General features: G+C 25.5%; 1 protein-coding gene across 2 annotated transcripts; it reads left to right on the forward strand.

Moving 5' to 3' along the window:
* Window positions 1-6,873: 6,873 nt before the first annotated feature.
* Window positions 6,874-11,998, forward strand: LOC101499423 (probable receptor-like serine/threonine-protein kinase At5g57670). 2 transcript variants are annotated; one of them, XM_004507809.4, is made up of 7 exons: window positions 6,874-7,320; window positions 7,427-7,681; window positions 7,889-8,046; window positions 8,161-8,240; window positions 8,404-8,539; window positions 9,052-9,201; window positions 11,723-11,998. In XM_004507809.4, exons 1-7 carry the CDS (start codon window positions 7,119-7,121, stop codon window positions 11,882-11,884), a joined length of 1,143 nt encoding a protein of 380 aa, XP_004507866.1. In that variant the 5' UTR covers window positions 6,874-7,118; the 3' UTR covers window positions 11,885-11,998. The 2 variants fall into 2 exon arrangements, with proteins under 2 accessions (XP_004507866.1, XP_073226845.1); XM_073370744.1 differs by having other exon boundaries at window positions 6,978-7,320; window positions 7,910-8,046.
* The last annotated feature ends 1,636 nt before the right edge of the window (window positions 11,999-13,634 follow it).

Here is a 13,634-nt window from a genome sequence, read left to right on the forward strand (position 1 = left end):
CACTTAATGGTGGTTTCTTGTTCCACTCTGAATACTTTATGGATAAATCAATCTAAATATATATTTTGGTCAAAATATATTTCATATTTGAGAGTTTTTAAGAATATAAATGTGGAAGAATAAAATACATTTAAAAATAAAATTATGTATTCAAAAAAGAGAAAAAATAAGTTAATTGTTTTGATTAAGGTTTCTGACAAACTTAAATATGCAATAAGTTAAGAATAAGATAAGGGGTAATTGATCTTGTGAGGACATTTGGAGATGGTTAGAGATAGTAATTCCGAAAGAAAAATATTATCATAAATAAAAGAAATTAATAAGTATTAAAAATATATATATACACATTTCTCAGCTGAACAAGGGACACGATTTCACAAAATTTACTATGGTTTTTGTTCTTTCCACATTTATACTCGTTGACGGGATCAAGACATATTCACTGGTAGCAGTACAATTTATTAAAAGTGATTGATTAGTAATTTTCCATTTTTATTTTTGGGGTATCTAAACTTTTTGCTCTTTTGTGATTAAAATAGATTAAAGCAATGGACCAACCAATAGTAAGAAGACGTTATAAGCTCGTGAAGAGAGAACGAATTAAATTAAAGCATATAGAGAAAGAAAAAAAAAGTATATAGTATTTGAATTTTGATTGGAGATTGGTGATCATGTGGCCTTAGGTGAGCAACTTTAATGGGTAAAAGTGACCAGACGCGCATGTTTGTATAAGTTGTTGGCAAGAAAGGGACTTTGTCTCTTTCAATTTCCCAGATTATGATGTTAGAAGAAGAACAACTAAAAATGTCTCATTAATTCTGCTGCATGCAGTGGTCCTATAAATATATGTGTGCTCGATGCACACATAATCAAATCAATGGTAGATGTGTTTCGAAAAGTAGACCTGTTGAAGCTCGTGACTCTGTTTAATTAAGCCAATATATTTTTTACTATATGATCTTAAGAAGGATTGAAATGTAAATATGAGAACATGAGTAACAATAACATAGTAGTATATATATTAATATGAGTGGACGTTAATCACAACACATTTCGGCAATGAGAACCTTAATAAACGGTTGCAGTAGCTATAAATACTAAATACACTATGAAAATGGATTCTATAGATGGATAATTTTGATGACTTTAATGTATTTTAGAATAAATGAGTGATTAAAATTATTTAAATAAAATAGAATAATTAATTAAGAGAGATAAATACAAATTTATTAAATATAACAATTTAAAGGTTGAGAATTTCAACTAATAGACTATATTAATATTTAGTATATATGACAAATACTTATTTTATGTTTCATTTTAAAAGATGTCTACATCATCATCCAATGAGAGGAGTTACTTTAATTCGTAATTGTCTCCCATTTTTAGTGTTTTATTTTCTTCTTAATTGTATTTTATTTGAATATTTCAATTGATTTCCCAACATAAAAAACATAAAAAAGACAAGATTAATTTTACTAAATTGTTTTATTAAGTATTTTTTTTTCTTCTTAAATGTCTAGCATTGAAACTCAAACACAATAATTATAGATAAATTGAAGATTTCAAATTTGAATTTACAACTAACATGCATATTAAATGTTGTTGCAACTACCATATAAATATAAATTGACTTACAATATTGATGTATTTACAATTAACATAAATGGAAGATATAATATAATTACTTGAGAATGATGCATGTATTATAAAGTAAATGGTGCTCTCTTTGGCCTTATTTATAAGCAAAAAATTAATCTATGTATCGGTCTCAATTATATTTAAAAATCAACTAATTTATTCATATTTTATGACATATAATATTTTAAAAATATCCCTACATTAATTCTTAGTGTTGTGGGAGATTACCAAACTAATTAGAGGTAAGTTTATTTACATGAAATTAAAAAAGTTAAATTCATTTAACTATCATTTTCATAAGTGTGAAAATATACACATTTCCTTATAATTAAAATCAGAGGAAGTACAAATGATAAAAAATACTCGATCTGAATTTAGTTATAAGTAAAATTACATAATTTCACACTTATATGTATTTAATTTTCTTGACTACAAATAAAAAATATATATTTAATAACATATCACTATTTATAATAATAATGTTTCCACAACATTGACAAATTAATTTAAGGGTGTTTTTTTATATTATAACTTTAAATGTAGATATATAGATTAGTTGACATTAGTTATATTTTTGTCCAATAAATATAAATATTTATTTGTTTATACATAATTGAGTTTGGAAGGAATAATTACTATTATATTGAAATTTGACTGTGAGACATAAAACAAATTATAATCATTATCGAAGTCTAGTATAGATTACATAATGGGTGAAATCAGCGATTGTTAGTTTTTCAATATTTGTATGAGCATTGTTTTGTTTTTTATTGCTACACCTTTCTTTGAGTTAATGATTAATTGGTTATAATCACACTATATTGTGTTGTTATTATGTGGTGGTTGAATGTGTTCGGTGATGAGAGATTCATTATTTTGATTATTCTGCAAACAAAACCGTGCTTAAAACAAAATAGAAGTTGTGGTTTAACTGCTACACATATAAAGTGGTTAGATATTTATCCACTATTCATATAAAGTTTCATTGCATCTATGTGAAATAAAAAGTGTTCCACTTAATTACTCCTTATGCAATGTGGCAGCTTCACTAGAACGAAGCAATTAATCACATTGTCTTTGACTCTTTGGTAGCTGCATTTGGCTTCACATAAATTAATGTTTTCTCCGCTAGGTCCGATTTACCCCTCACTAGCAGAGACAATATAATATAGCCATGATATAGTGGAATAACCAGCTACTAATTGGATTAAATATAATAGTGATGGAACATTTTGTACTACTTGGGATGTCTTAACAAACTTAATTTTTCAGTTACAAAAGAACTAAATTGTTTACTTCTCAATTTTTCACCGATAAGTAAGAAAGTTTCATTATGGATATTTGAAAATATATGTTAAGGATTTAAAAATAGTAAAAAAATACACAATTTCAAAGATAACTTTTAAACTTTTTAAACCACCATGCTAAACAATATTTTTATATTTGATTGACTAGCATGTGATTTTATGATATTTGTTAACGTCTCCTAATAAAAAACATGTAAAATAATTAATGAGGATAACGGTATAACCAATAATGTGTAAGATTTATAAAAACAATTAATAAATAAATATTTTCTTTGACCTTATTTATGAATAAAATTTTCTTACTTCACATATATTTAGAAAATAATTATAAATACTAAAATATATTTTTTACAATAGTAATTATATTAAATTTATATTGAAACAATGATAATAAATAGATATGAATTTGGTGACTTTTAAACTGAAATAGGTAGCAATAAAGTTATTCTTAAAAATTGACAATTAAAAAAGTTTGAAGTGAATATGTAAAAGTGATTATGAGTGACTTATTATTTTATTAATAATAATACTAAAAAAAATTTGTGTGTATCGTAGTTGAAGTGCTAAAGAAGAATATAATATATGATATCCGAATTTGATAATAAATTAATAAAATTCATATGATGTTTTTTGTGTGTATGTATTAATATTTTTTATTATGAAATTTTATGATAATTTATTTATGTTTCAATGTATTAATGTTTCAATGTGTTGACAAAATTGGAAAAAAACTTCTAATAACTACAACAACAAAAAAGTAACTTTTATACATAAACAATTTATTTTTAAAAGATGACATATATAGATATTTAAAAATTTGTTAAATATTTATTAAATGAATATCGATACATATATAAATAAAATACGAATCTCATTTTTATTCAATAGATAAAATAGCTGATAAATATTGTATCTATTTATAAATTAAAGTATTCGGTCAAAGTGAAATATGATATCATTTATTAATACACAGTGTAACACTATCTTATGCACAATAGATTATTCAAAGTCCATGGACTAACCTACCATGTTTTCAAAATCAAATATATTTCGTACAATGAAGCGGTGTACAATAAATGTTAATTTTAACGTGAGTCTTTCGTTTGAAAGAAATAGAAGCAATTTATTCGCAACAGCTGAGTTTGAATGATAAATGGAAAAGTAGTTTACCTGAACCATTACCATATTTAGGGTATCACTAATTACATCTACAAGTACCGATACCATCACCATCACAAACTACCATAAGGTAACTTTCCATCTATTTTTCGAATAAATCACCGTTTTGAATTTAACAAATTTACCGTGTCAATTTAAGATTTCAAGTTTATGAAATATTGTATTGTTTTTTCAAATTATCTAAATTCAAGTTAAAAGTACTCTCTCTTTCTTTCTATTAAAAATTTATCTTTTATTTGTTGAATCAAGCAAATACTTAAAAAAGTAAAAAATATTAAATTTTTTATAATTCAATTGGACTCAATTATAAATAAATAAAATCATACATTTTTCGTAGTATATAAATAAATGTCAAACATTTAAAAAATTATTATTCTAAAATGACCATTATATTAATTTCTTAATGCTATAAGAAGATTAATTAAGATTATACTCTTTCTATTTCTTTTTAATTGTTGTATTTGAAAAAAAAATCTTATCTATTTGTTGTTTTAAAGTTTAATATAATATTAAATATTAATTTATTAAGAATATTCTTAATTAGTTATTATAGAAAAAAATACAAAAAAATAAGATGATAATTGATAAATAATATTTGTAAGATAACAATGATATCAAAATTTCTTATTTTATATGGATGTATTAATACACATAAAAAGACAAAAACAAAATAAAAATACTTAATTGTAGTTTTAGTCCTTCTATTTTAGCTGAATCGTGAAAGTAGTTCATCCATTTTGTTTCTATCCAGTTTTGCTCCCTCAAACAGAATTTTGGTCCAAAACTTGATGAATTTTTTTTTTTTTTTTTTTTTTTGGTTTTTTTAAGTCAACTCAAGGCCTCAAGATCTCATTTGTAACAATTGTACCTGAAATATATGATCATAAATGGTGTAGTACGGCTTTAAAAGAATGAAATTTTATCAAGTTTTGGACTAAAATTCTGTTTGGGAACTAAAACTAGAGAGAAACAAAATAGGGGAACTACTTTCGCGATTCAGATAAAATAGAAGAAACAAATCTGCAATTAAACCAAAAAAAAAAACCACTAAAAGGGGATCAAGGGTTTTTTTTTTTTTTTTTTTTTTGCGTTTATTTAAGTCACATCATGCCTCAAGATCTCATTTGTAACAATTGTACCTGAAATATATGATCATAAATGGTGTAGTACGGCTTTAAAAGAATGAAATTTTATCAAGTTTTGGACTAAAATTCTGTTTGGGAACTAAAACTAGAGAGAAACAAAATAGGGGAACTACTTTCGCGATTCAGATAAAATAGAAGAAACAAATCTGCAATTAAACCAAAAAAAAAAACCACTAAAAGGGGATCAAGGGAGTACTAATTAGAGGTGTGTTAGGAGTAGTAAATTTTTTTTGACACGAAATAAAAAAAATTAAATATGCTTAACAAGTACTTTTGTAAGGTATGAGCATCACTTTTTTATAAAAGTTTAAAATCATTTTTAGTCCTTTTATTTTGTCTAAAATTAATATTCAATTTTTATTTTTTTAAATTTGGTTTTTGGTTTTCCATTTTAAAAGTCTTGTGATTTTTTAAATTCCTTTATTTTAAACAATGTGGCACTGATGTAATATTAGTGAGTTATAAATTTTTGTTATCATGTCATTAATATTGTTTAATAAATATATTTAAATAATTAAATATTCTGTTTTTGTCTGTATATTTAACTCTAATTTGATTTTTCCCTAGAAAAAAAAAGCTTAAGTGCATTTTTGACTCTCTTATTGTTTTTAAAAATGAACTTTTAGTTCTTTCATTTCTAAAATTGATTTTTTGATTTTCTATTAACTAACTTTTTAGTTTTTTTTTGTCCTCCACCATTTTTGATGACGTGACTCTCTCGTTAATGATATTTGTGAATTTGATAAAATATTTTTTTATATCATTATTATTGTAATTAATTTTATTTATATATTAAATATTTAAATAAAATATTTTTAATTTATTTAATTTGTTTAAGTTTTTAATTTTAAAATATTTATATAAAAGATTGAAAAATTTATTTATTTGATTTTTAATATTTACTTTATTTATACATTAAAATATTAAATAAATTAAAATAAAGAGAATGTTATTTTTATCAAATTATCTTGTTAGATATTGATACATTATTAATATCGTAAATACATTGTAATGTAAGAGATACTGCATCTAATAATTAAATAGTTAAAAAGAAGTGTATTAAAAATTAAATAATCAATTATTTTGAGATAATTTTTTTATACACAAATTAATTATTTTGAGACGGATGAAATAGTTAATAAAAGATAAAAAACCGATTTTAAAATAAATTGACTAAAATTATTTTAAACAAAATAAGAGATTAAAAGTGCATTTACATCTTTATATTATAAAACCAGCTTATGAATATTATTATTTTTTCAATGTAATATTTGTGGTTTTTCCATTATTAAGAAAATATTTTGTTACATCACTAATAGAAAGTTGGGGAGGAACACGCATCTCTCAAAGAACCAAGATATTCAAATGGCATGATTATCAACTGTTACTAACTATTACATTACCTATAATTGTCACAAACATGGATATGTGATGGCAATTCAGCTAAATTAACCAAATTCAATTCAAAAGCATTTAAATAGAGTAGATTATAGAGTCACCCTATTCAAACCATATCCACGCCACATTAATTCATTTTTTTCTTTTCTATTGACACTCTAAGTTTCATTGCTATTTATTATTTATTTTTTGGTACAAGTTTCATTGCTATTTCTATCTCTTAAAAAAATTATTGTACATATTCAAGAGACAAAGCATTTAAACTCTCCCTAGTACAAACACACACATAGACATGGATCTTCTTCAAACTACAACACCTTGAGCCAACAAATCATAGGTTATTGTCTCTATGTTTGTTAGACTTAAACACAAAACACAGTGTTAGGATTTTATTTGTCCTATGTTCTGTTCTTCATGAAACAGAGTCCTCTGTTTTATATTCACTGTGATGAGGTACATTCCGACAAAAAGCTTAAAGAGGCTATTTTCCTTGAGAAAAAGAGGTTCAAAAGAACATGTTTTGAGTTCAAAAAATAAAGAAAATGATGAGAGCTTCAAGAATCTTCAAAATGAAGAACCTTGTCAGAAACCCACTTGGAAATGTTTCTCTTATGAAGAGTTGTTTGATGCCACCAATGGCTTCACATCAGGTGATTAAAGTTAAAGCCTTGTTTTTTATTCACAAAAAGATTATAGTATAATATTTATGTATTTTTTTAGGAATAAAAGTTTATTTATTTTTTGGTTTTGTGTTAGAAAATATGGTTGGAAAAGGAGGGTATGCTGAAGTTTACAAGGGAACATTGAAAAATGGGGAGGAAATTGCAGTGAAGAGATTAACAAGAACTTCAAGAGATGAAAGAAAGGAGAAAGAGTTTTTAACAGAGATTGGCACAATTGGTCATGTTCACCATTCCAATGTTTTGCCTCTTCTAGGATGTTGTATTGACAATGGACTTTACTTTGTTTTTGAGTTATCTTCAAGAGGTTCTGTTTCATCTATTCTTCATGGTAACTACATAAACCTTTTCTCCTTATTTGTCATAGAAACTTATGTTTTGGTATAAGTTTATGTTTGGAAAAATTACGATGACTCATCGTAATTGTCAAAAATTACTTTCAACGGAAAACTAAAACACACTAAAACTTGTTGTGACATTTGGGTTTGAAGAAATAAAAAAAGGGTTTTAATAATATTTATGAATCTTGATGTTTTAGATGAAAAGTTACCTCCTTTAGATTGGAAAACAAGACATAAAATAGCTATTGGAACTGCACGTGGACTTCATTACTTGCACAAAGGTTGCAAGAGGAGAATAATTCACCGAGATATCAAAGCATCAAACATTTTATTGACAAAAGATTTTGAACCACAGGTTCTTAATTTTATAACCTTCAATGTTAATTACTTGTTTAATTTTTTAGTTGAATCATTCAAATACTATATATGCAGTTTTTTTTAATGAAAGTTTGTGTTTTGGTTTTGGAAGATATCTGATTTTGGATTAGCAAAATGGCTTCCATCTCAATGGACTCATCATTCAATTGCCCCAATAGAAGGGACATTTGGGTATTCTTCTTGTTCTAAGACTCTTCATGATGATGATGTTAATGTTAATATTTGCATTTAATAATAAACAATTAAGTTTAACACACACAACGTATAGAAATTAAACTATTCTTGTTTCTTTTTAAAAAAATGTTTGAAAATTGGAATGCTTTATGTTTTGTAGACATTTGGCACCAGAATACTATTTGCATGGAGTAGTGGATGAGAAAACAGATGTATTTGCCTTTGGTGTATTGTTGTTAGAAGTTATTTCTGGCAGGAAACCAGTGGATACTTCTCACCAAAGCTTACATAGTTGGGTAAGTAGAGTAGTCCCACTTTTACTTGTTTTCTTTCAATTGGAAATGTCTTTTTTTGGTTTCTTCTTCTAGAGGCCTAGGCTAGAGTAGTAGTGCTGTTTTTTACATTGGTTTTTAGTTTAATTTCTTTCTTTCATTTAATACTTTTTGTTTTACATTACACGACATATTTTATCATTTCATTGATATTAATAAAAATATATAAAAAATAATAATTACTCTTATTAAATATTGGTATATTTACTCTTATTATAGATATAAAATAAAAAATATTAAATTGAAAGTGGTGTATGTAGTCTTAATGAGATGTTACAATTAAAAAACAATAACTAATACTATTAACTTAAAAAATAACTTTTTTTTCGAATAAATCGAGCATTGTGAAACGGAGTGAGTAATTGTTATGTTAATATATAATTTGATATTTAGTTTAAATTAATTGATGTATTCAATCTTTTAATGATTTTGATTTTTTTGGACTAATATATGATTTTATATTTGTGAGTGAATAGGCTAAACCAATTTTGAACAAGGGTGAAATAGAAGAGCTGGTAGATGTAAGGCTTGAAGGTGCTTATGATGTGACACAGTTAAAAAGACTTGCCTTTGCTGCCTCTCTCTGCATCAGAGCATCTTCCACTTGGAGACCTACCATGACTGAGGTGTGTATAATTTCTCATTTCTTCTTCTAATTTTATGTCAATTTATTAATTTGGTTCTTTTGTTATAGCAAAAATACCAAGCTAATAATGGAGTATAACTTCAAATTGAGTGGATAGAATACTTACATTTATATAAAGAAATTTCTATATTACATAGTGGTTTTATTTTGTTGCCTGGATAACTTGATACACACATGTTTATTAAATTAAAAGAAAAACATGATACACATATGTCTGAATGAAAACACATTTCTAAATAAATATAAATGTCATGCTAATATTAACTGAATAATTAATAAAAATGATAACTATTATTAATTGAAAGTACATTATAATCAATTGAGGAATTATTCAACATAACAATCAAGTTAATTAAATAAAATATAAGTTAATACTACATTATTATAGGTAGCGGAATCAAGTTTTAAATCAACCGTTACGATTGAACCGCGGTCAAGTGATTAAACACTCTACCAATATAGGATAATTATGATATAAATAACATTATGGTGACTTGATGTCACCTGTTAATTCTTAAAAAAGTTTTCTCTTTTTTTTTTATAAAATTAAAGGTAGAAAATGGTGTCTCACTCTAAAGTAAAAATAATAGTTTATTAAATATTTACAAATAAATTTATATTTATTTTTGTTTAATAATATTAATGGAGATCGAACTGGTAATTTTTAAAATATATTCTTTAATATCTACCATGTGAAATATAATTGAATTAAAAATAAAACAACTTTACAGAGACTTCATATATATGCAAACTAAATTCATAAATTATCTAAGAATAACTATTAGATTTGAGACCATGGAGCATTTGCCACCCCTATTTCAAACTAAGGGGAGAAAAAAAAGTTATCAATTTTTCATGATTCAACTTTTATCTACTTCATCCAAAATAAAATTTAAGTAAATATAATTTTGAAAATTGAATGTATTTGATTCAAAATTTAAATTATATACATCAATTTTTTAAAATCAATTTGTCTATATTTCATTTTAATTCTATAACATAATAACTTGGAAATATAGTCGCACATTCCTTACCCATTTATTTCGTTTTTCCAAAGACGGAACTAATCACCAACTTCCATTTTGGTAATCAGTTTAGGACAATACAAAGAGTAAAGGAAGGTATATAACCACCTGTCCACCATGCTAATGCACAAGACAACTAAAATGTCTTTATTTTTTACGACTAAATCACCAAGTAAGACACTATCAAATACTTCCTTGGGATTACCAATATTTTAAATATGTATGTTCTTCACTTTAAAATATTATTTACATTCTTTTTTTTATCAAATATCACATACATAAACTATTAAATTATTCTATATATTTAATCATTTATTATTAGTTAATTATTTATATTTGATTACTTATCAATTTGATCTTTTTAAGTAAAATGATGTTAATCAAATGAAATTTATAGAATGTCAAATGTGAGTGACAGGAATGTTTTTTTGATATTGTTCGTGGCACATTTCGGGTTTACCTTCGTAAACTTCATCATCAATTTGTCATATTATCTATATCGACATGTGTTGGCGTGTTCACTTGTCTAATTACTCATTTAGACTGGTTGCCAAGTTACCAATAAATTATATACTCCAATTTCGATGCTTCAAACAATCAATTTTGTAAATATAATACCATATGTTTCATGTCATTTTATTAAATTATGATAGTTTTGTGTATCATAATTTTTCTTACGCATCGCACGAATAAGACTCATTCGAATGCTTCAGTGGCGGCCTTTTTTCTCCCAACTAAAATGATTTAATCAGTTGATGTTGTGTCCTACCTAATTTTGACTTTTATTATAATAGGACACATGATAATATATATGGTAGTCCCACACACACACAAAATTTGTATATTATTTAAAATATTAAGAGACAATTTAAATTATTAAATGTGTGGGTTCTATTTGGTTTCATGTCATTCTTGAGGTGTTGATTTATACCTTTATCAAACAAAGAGGTGAAAAAAACATGCAATTCATTGGAATATTGGCCCTCTAGTTTCCTGTAGTGTTTTTTTATTTGCCAAATGTAGAAATTTTGATTACCTTAGTTTTCATGTTGAAAACTTGTTTTTGAGTGTTATTCGTTGAGTAAATATGTATTTTAAAACATCTATCAAATCCAATAAAATACATAATGTTGAATTAAATAGTCTTTTGTTTTGTTGTATCAAAATTAAAATAAGTATAGAATCTTTGAAATTATAATGTAAAATTTGAAAAAATGATTAAATATATTAAATAATTTATAATTTAAGAAACTAAATTACTATTATATAATTTTGAGGTGTTCAATTGACTGACTATTATAATTTTAAAGATTAAAATAACTATTTCCTTATTAATTATTGAGGAAAAACTAACTCTCATTTTAAAAAGAGATAAAATCTAAAGAGTTTATAAAAAGCATAATCCCTCATCCGATAAAAAATATATAATATAATATCAGTCAGTTTTTTAGTTGTTAAATATTCTTCAATTGACAGGTGTTGGAGATAATGGAGGAGGGAGAGATGGATAAAGACAAATGGAAAATGCCAGAGGAAGAAGAAGAACAAGAAGAAGAGTTCTGGGGTTTTGAGGATTTAGAATATGAATATGACAGTTCCTTTTCAATGTCTTTAATTGATTCAATTGAAAGTAATTAATTAGGATAAAAAATAAATGAGTGCATGCAATTTTCAGTTAACATGTGTATATATATACATGTCTTAACTTTACAGATAAATAATAATTGAGGGATTGTGGTGCATTGTTACTTACTCCTATCTTATCAAATTATATATGTCGGCAATCCAACATAGGAAATGACACCACAAGTTTGTTTTCGCTAGCTAATCATTTACTGATATAAACTCTTCGGATAAAACAAGGCAGAGAAAATTATTGGGTCTACATAAAAGGTCAACTCATTTATTCACATTTGATAAATAATAATAATAGTATAGATCATCAGTATTTGGTTTTTAAACTACCTTTAATATTCGATTTAGTATATAAATTACTAGTATAAAATATCCAGTAATTAATCATTAAACTATTATTATTTATCAATTTCGTTTCTTAGATACTTTCTACTTAATATATTTCCATAGTTAGAAGATCAAATTAAAGAGAATAATAGTTTAACTACCAAATAGTTGGTTTTCTATAAATTTTATATAATGAAACGATGCCAATTTTTAAAATGTAAAATTTCTAGTTAAAATGTGAAGTTACATTATATGATTTCTTCATTCGGTGGACTCCATTAGGCCATATGGCCTAGTCACCTTGTGCAAGACTGCAACTGTTGTTGCATTGTATTGAATTATATCGATCATAAAAATAACAATGCAGCAACAAGCTAGTTTTATTAATTTGTTGGCTGTCATGCAAGTAGACATATGCTACATGCAGCCATAATTCACCATTCATTGGAAATTGGAAGGCCCAGTAGAGCTGTCATGTACTTTTGTAAGCATATGACATTAATTAATACTGCAAATATCAATTGGGGGTTCACATGTACTCATTTAAATGTCATATACTCCTAAATTAAGCCCCAAATCTCAGGACAGACAAAATTGATATAAGATTAATATTGAATTTTGTTCCTTCAAAAAACAAAATTTATATTAAATTTTGTTTTTGCCACAGGTTCTGGTACTCTCTTCGGCCTTAATACAGACAAAATTTAATTAAAGAAATTAAATTTATTTAGTCTTAAATTTAGATTATATATCGTCATAAAAAAAAAATAGATTCCATTTAACCACGGGAAGGCTTTGTTTCTGTAGGGCACAAAATAAACTTAGGGTTGCTGTGCCATATATTTTAGTACTATCATAACAAGTGGGTAGATTTAATTAATGAACAAAAGTTGTCAATGAATTTTCAGTAATTCTGGTCTAAAATATTTTCAGTAATTACAATTAATTTTATTGTGAGCGTGTCTTCTTTTAATGGTTTTGGATAACATCGCACGAGATCTTAAATTTGATCACTAATATTTACCTATGCAAACACAATAATAAAGATCACTAAAGTGGTACACTTTCCCATCAGCAATTACATTGCGTCAATAATTGATTGATTAATTAATTAAGCTAAGAGAATTGATCTTAAATCTTAATATTAAAACATCTATAAAAGTTGTTTTCAATATTAAAATCTTGGAATGAAATGTCAGTCACAAAGTATGAATTTTATAATGTAACATATGAGAATGTATTACAACTTATCTTCACCATAGTTAACACTGAATGAAAAATGTATTTGAGTTGAAAAGGGTCAAGGCCCAAGGTTGCATATTTTTAGCATCAAATAGAGGATGAGAGTGACTTGTGTGCAGGCTTAGGAGTTAGGACCATAGCAGCTAGGCGGTCCTCTCCCCCCTTTGAAATTTCTATAGCTGTC

Source organism: Cicer arietinum, chromosome 7 (genome assembly GCF_000331145.2).
Source record: "Cicer arietinum cultivar CDC Frontier isolate Library 1 chromosome 7, Cicar.CDCFrontier_v2.0, whole genome shotgun sequence".
NCBI classification, from domain to species: Eukaryota; Viridiplantae; Streptophyta; class Magnoliopsida; order Fabales; family Fabaceae; genus Cicer; species Cicer arietinum.

Excerpts from the sequence above, each read along its gene's own strand:
- LOC101499423 (XM_004507809.4), top strand. The coding sequence starts at position 7,119 with ATGAGGTACATTCCGACAAAAAGCTTAAAGAGGCTATTTTCCTTGAGA. Across the intron at positions 7,321-7,426 it reads CACCAATGGCTTCACATCAG|AAAATATGGTTGGAAAAGGA; the intron begins GTGATTAAAGTT and ends GTTTTGTGTTAG. Across the intron at positions 8,047-8,160 it reads CAAAAGATTTTGAACCACAG|ATATCTGATTTTGGATTAGC; the intron begins GTTCTTAATTTT and ends TGGTTTTGGAAG.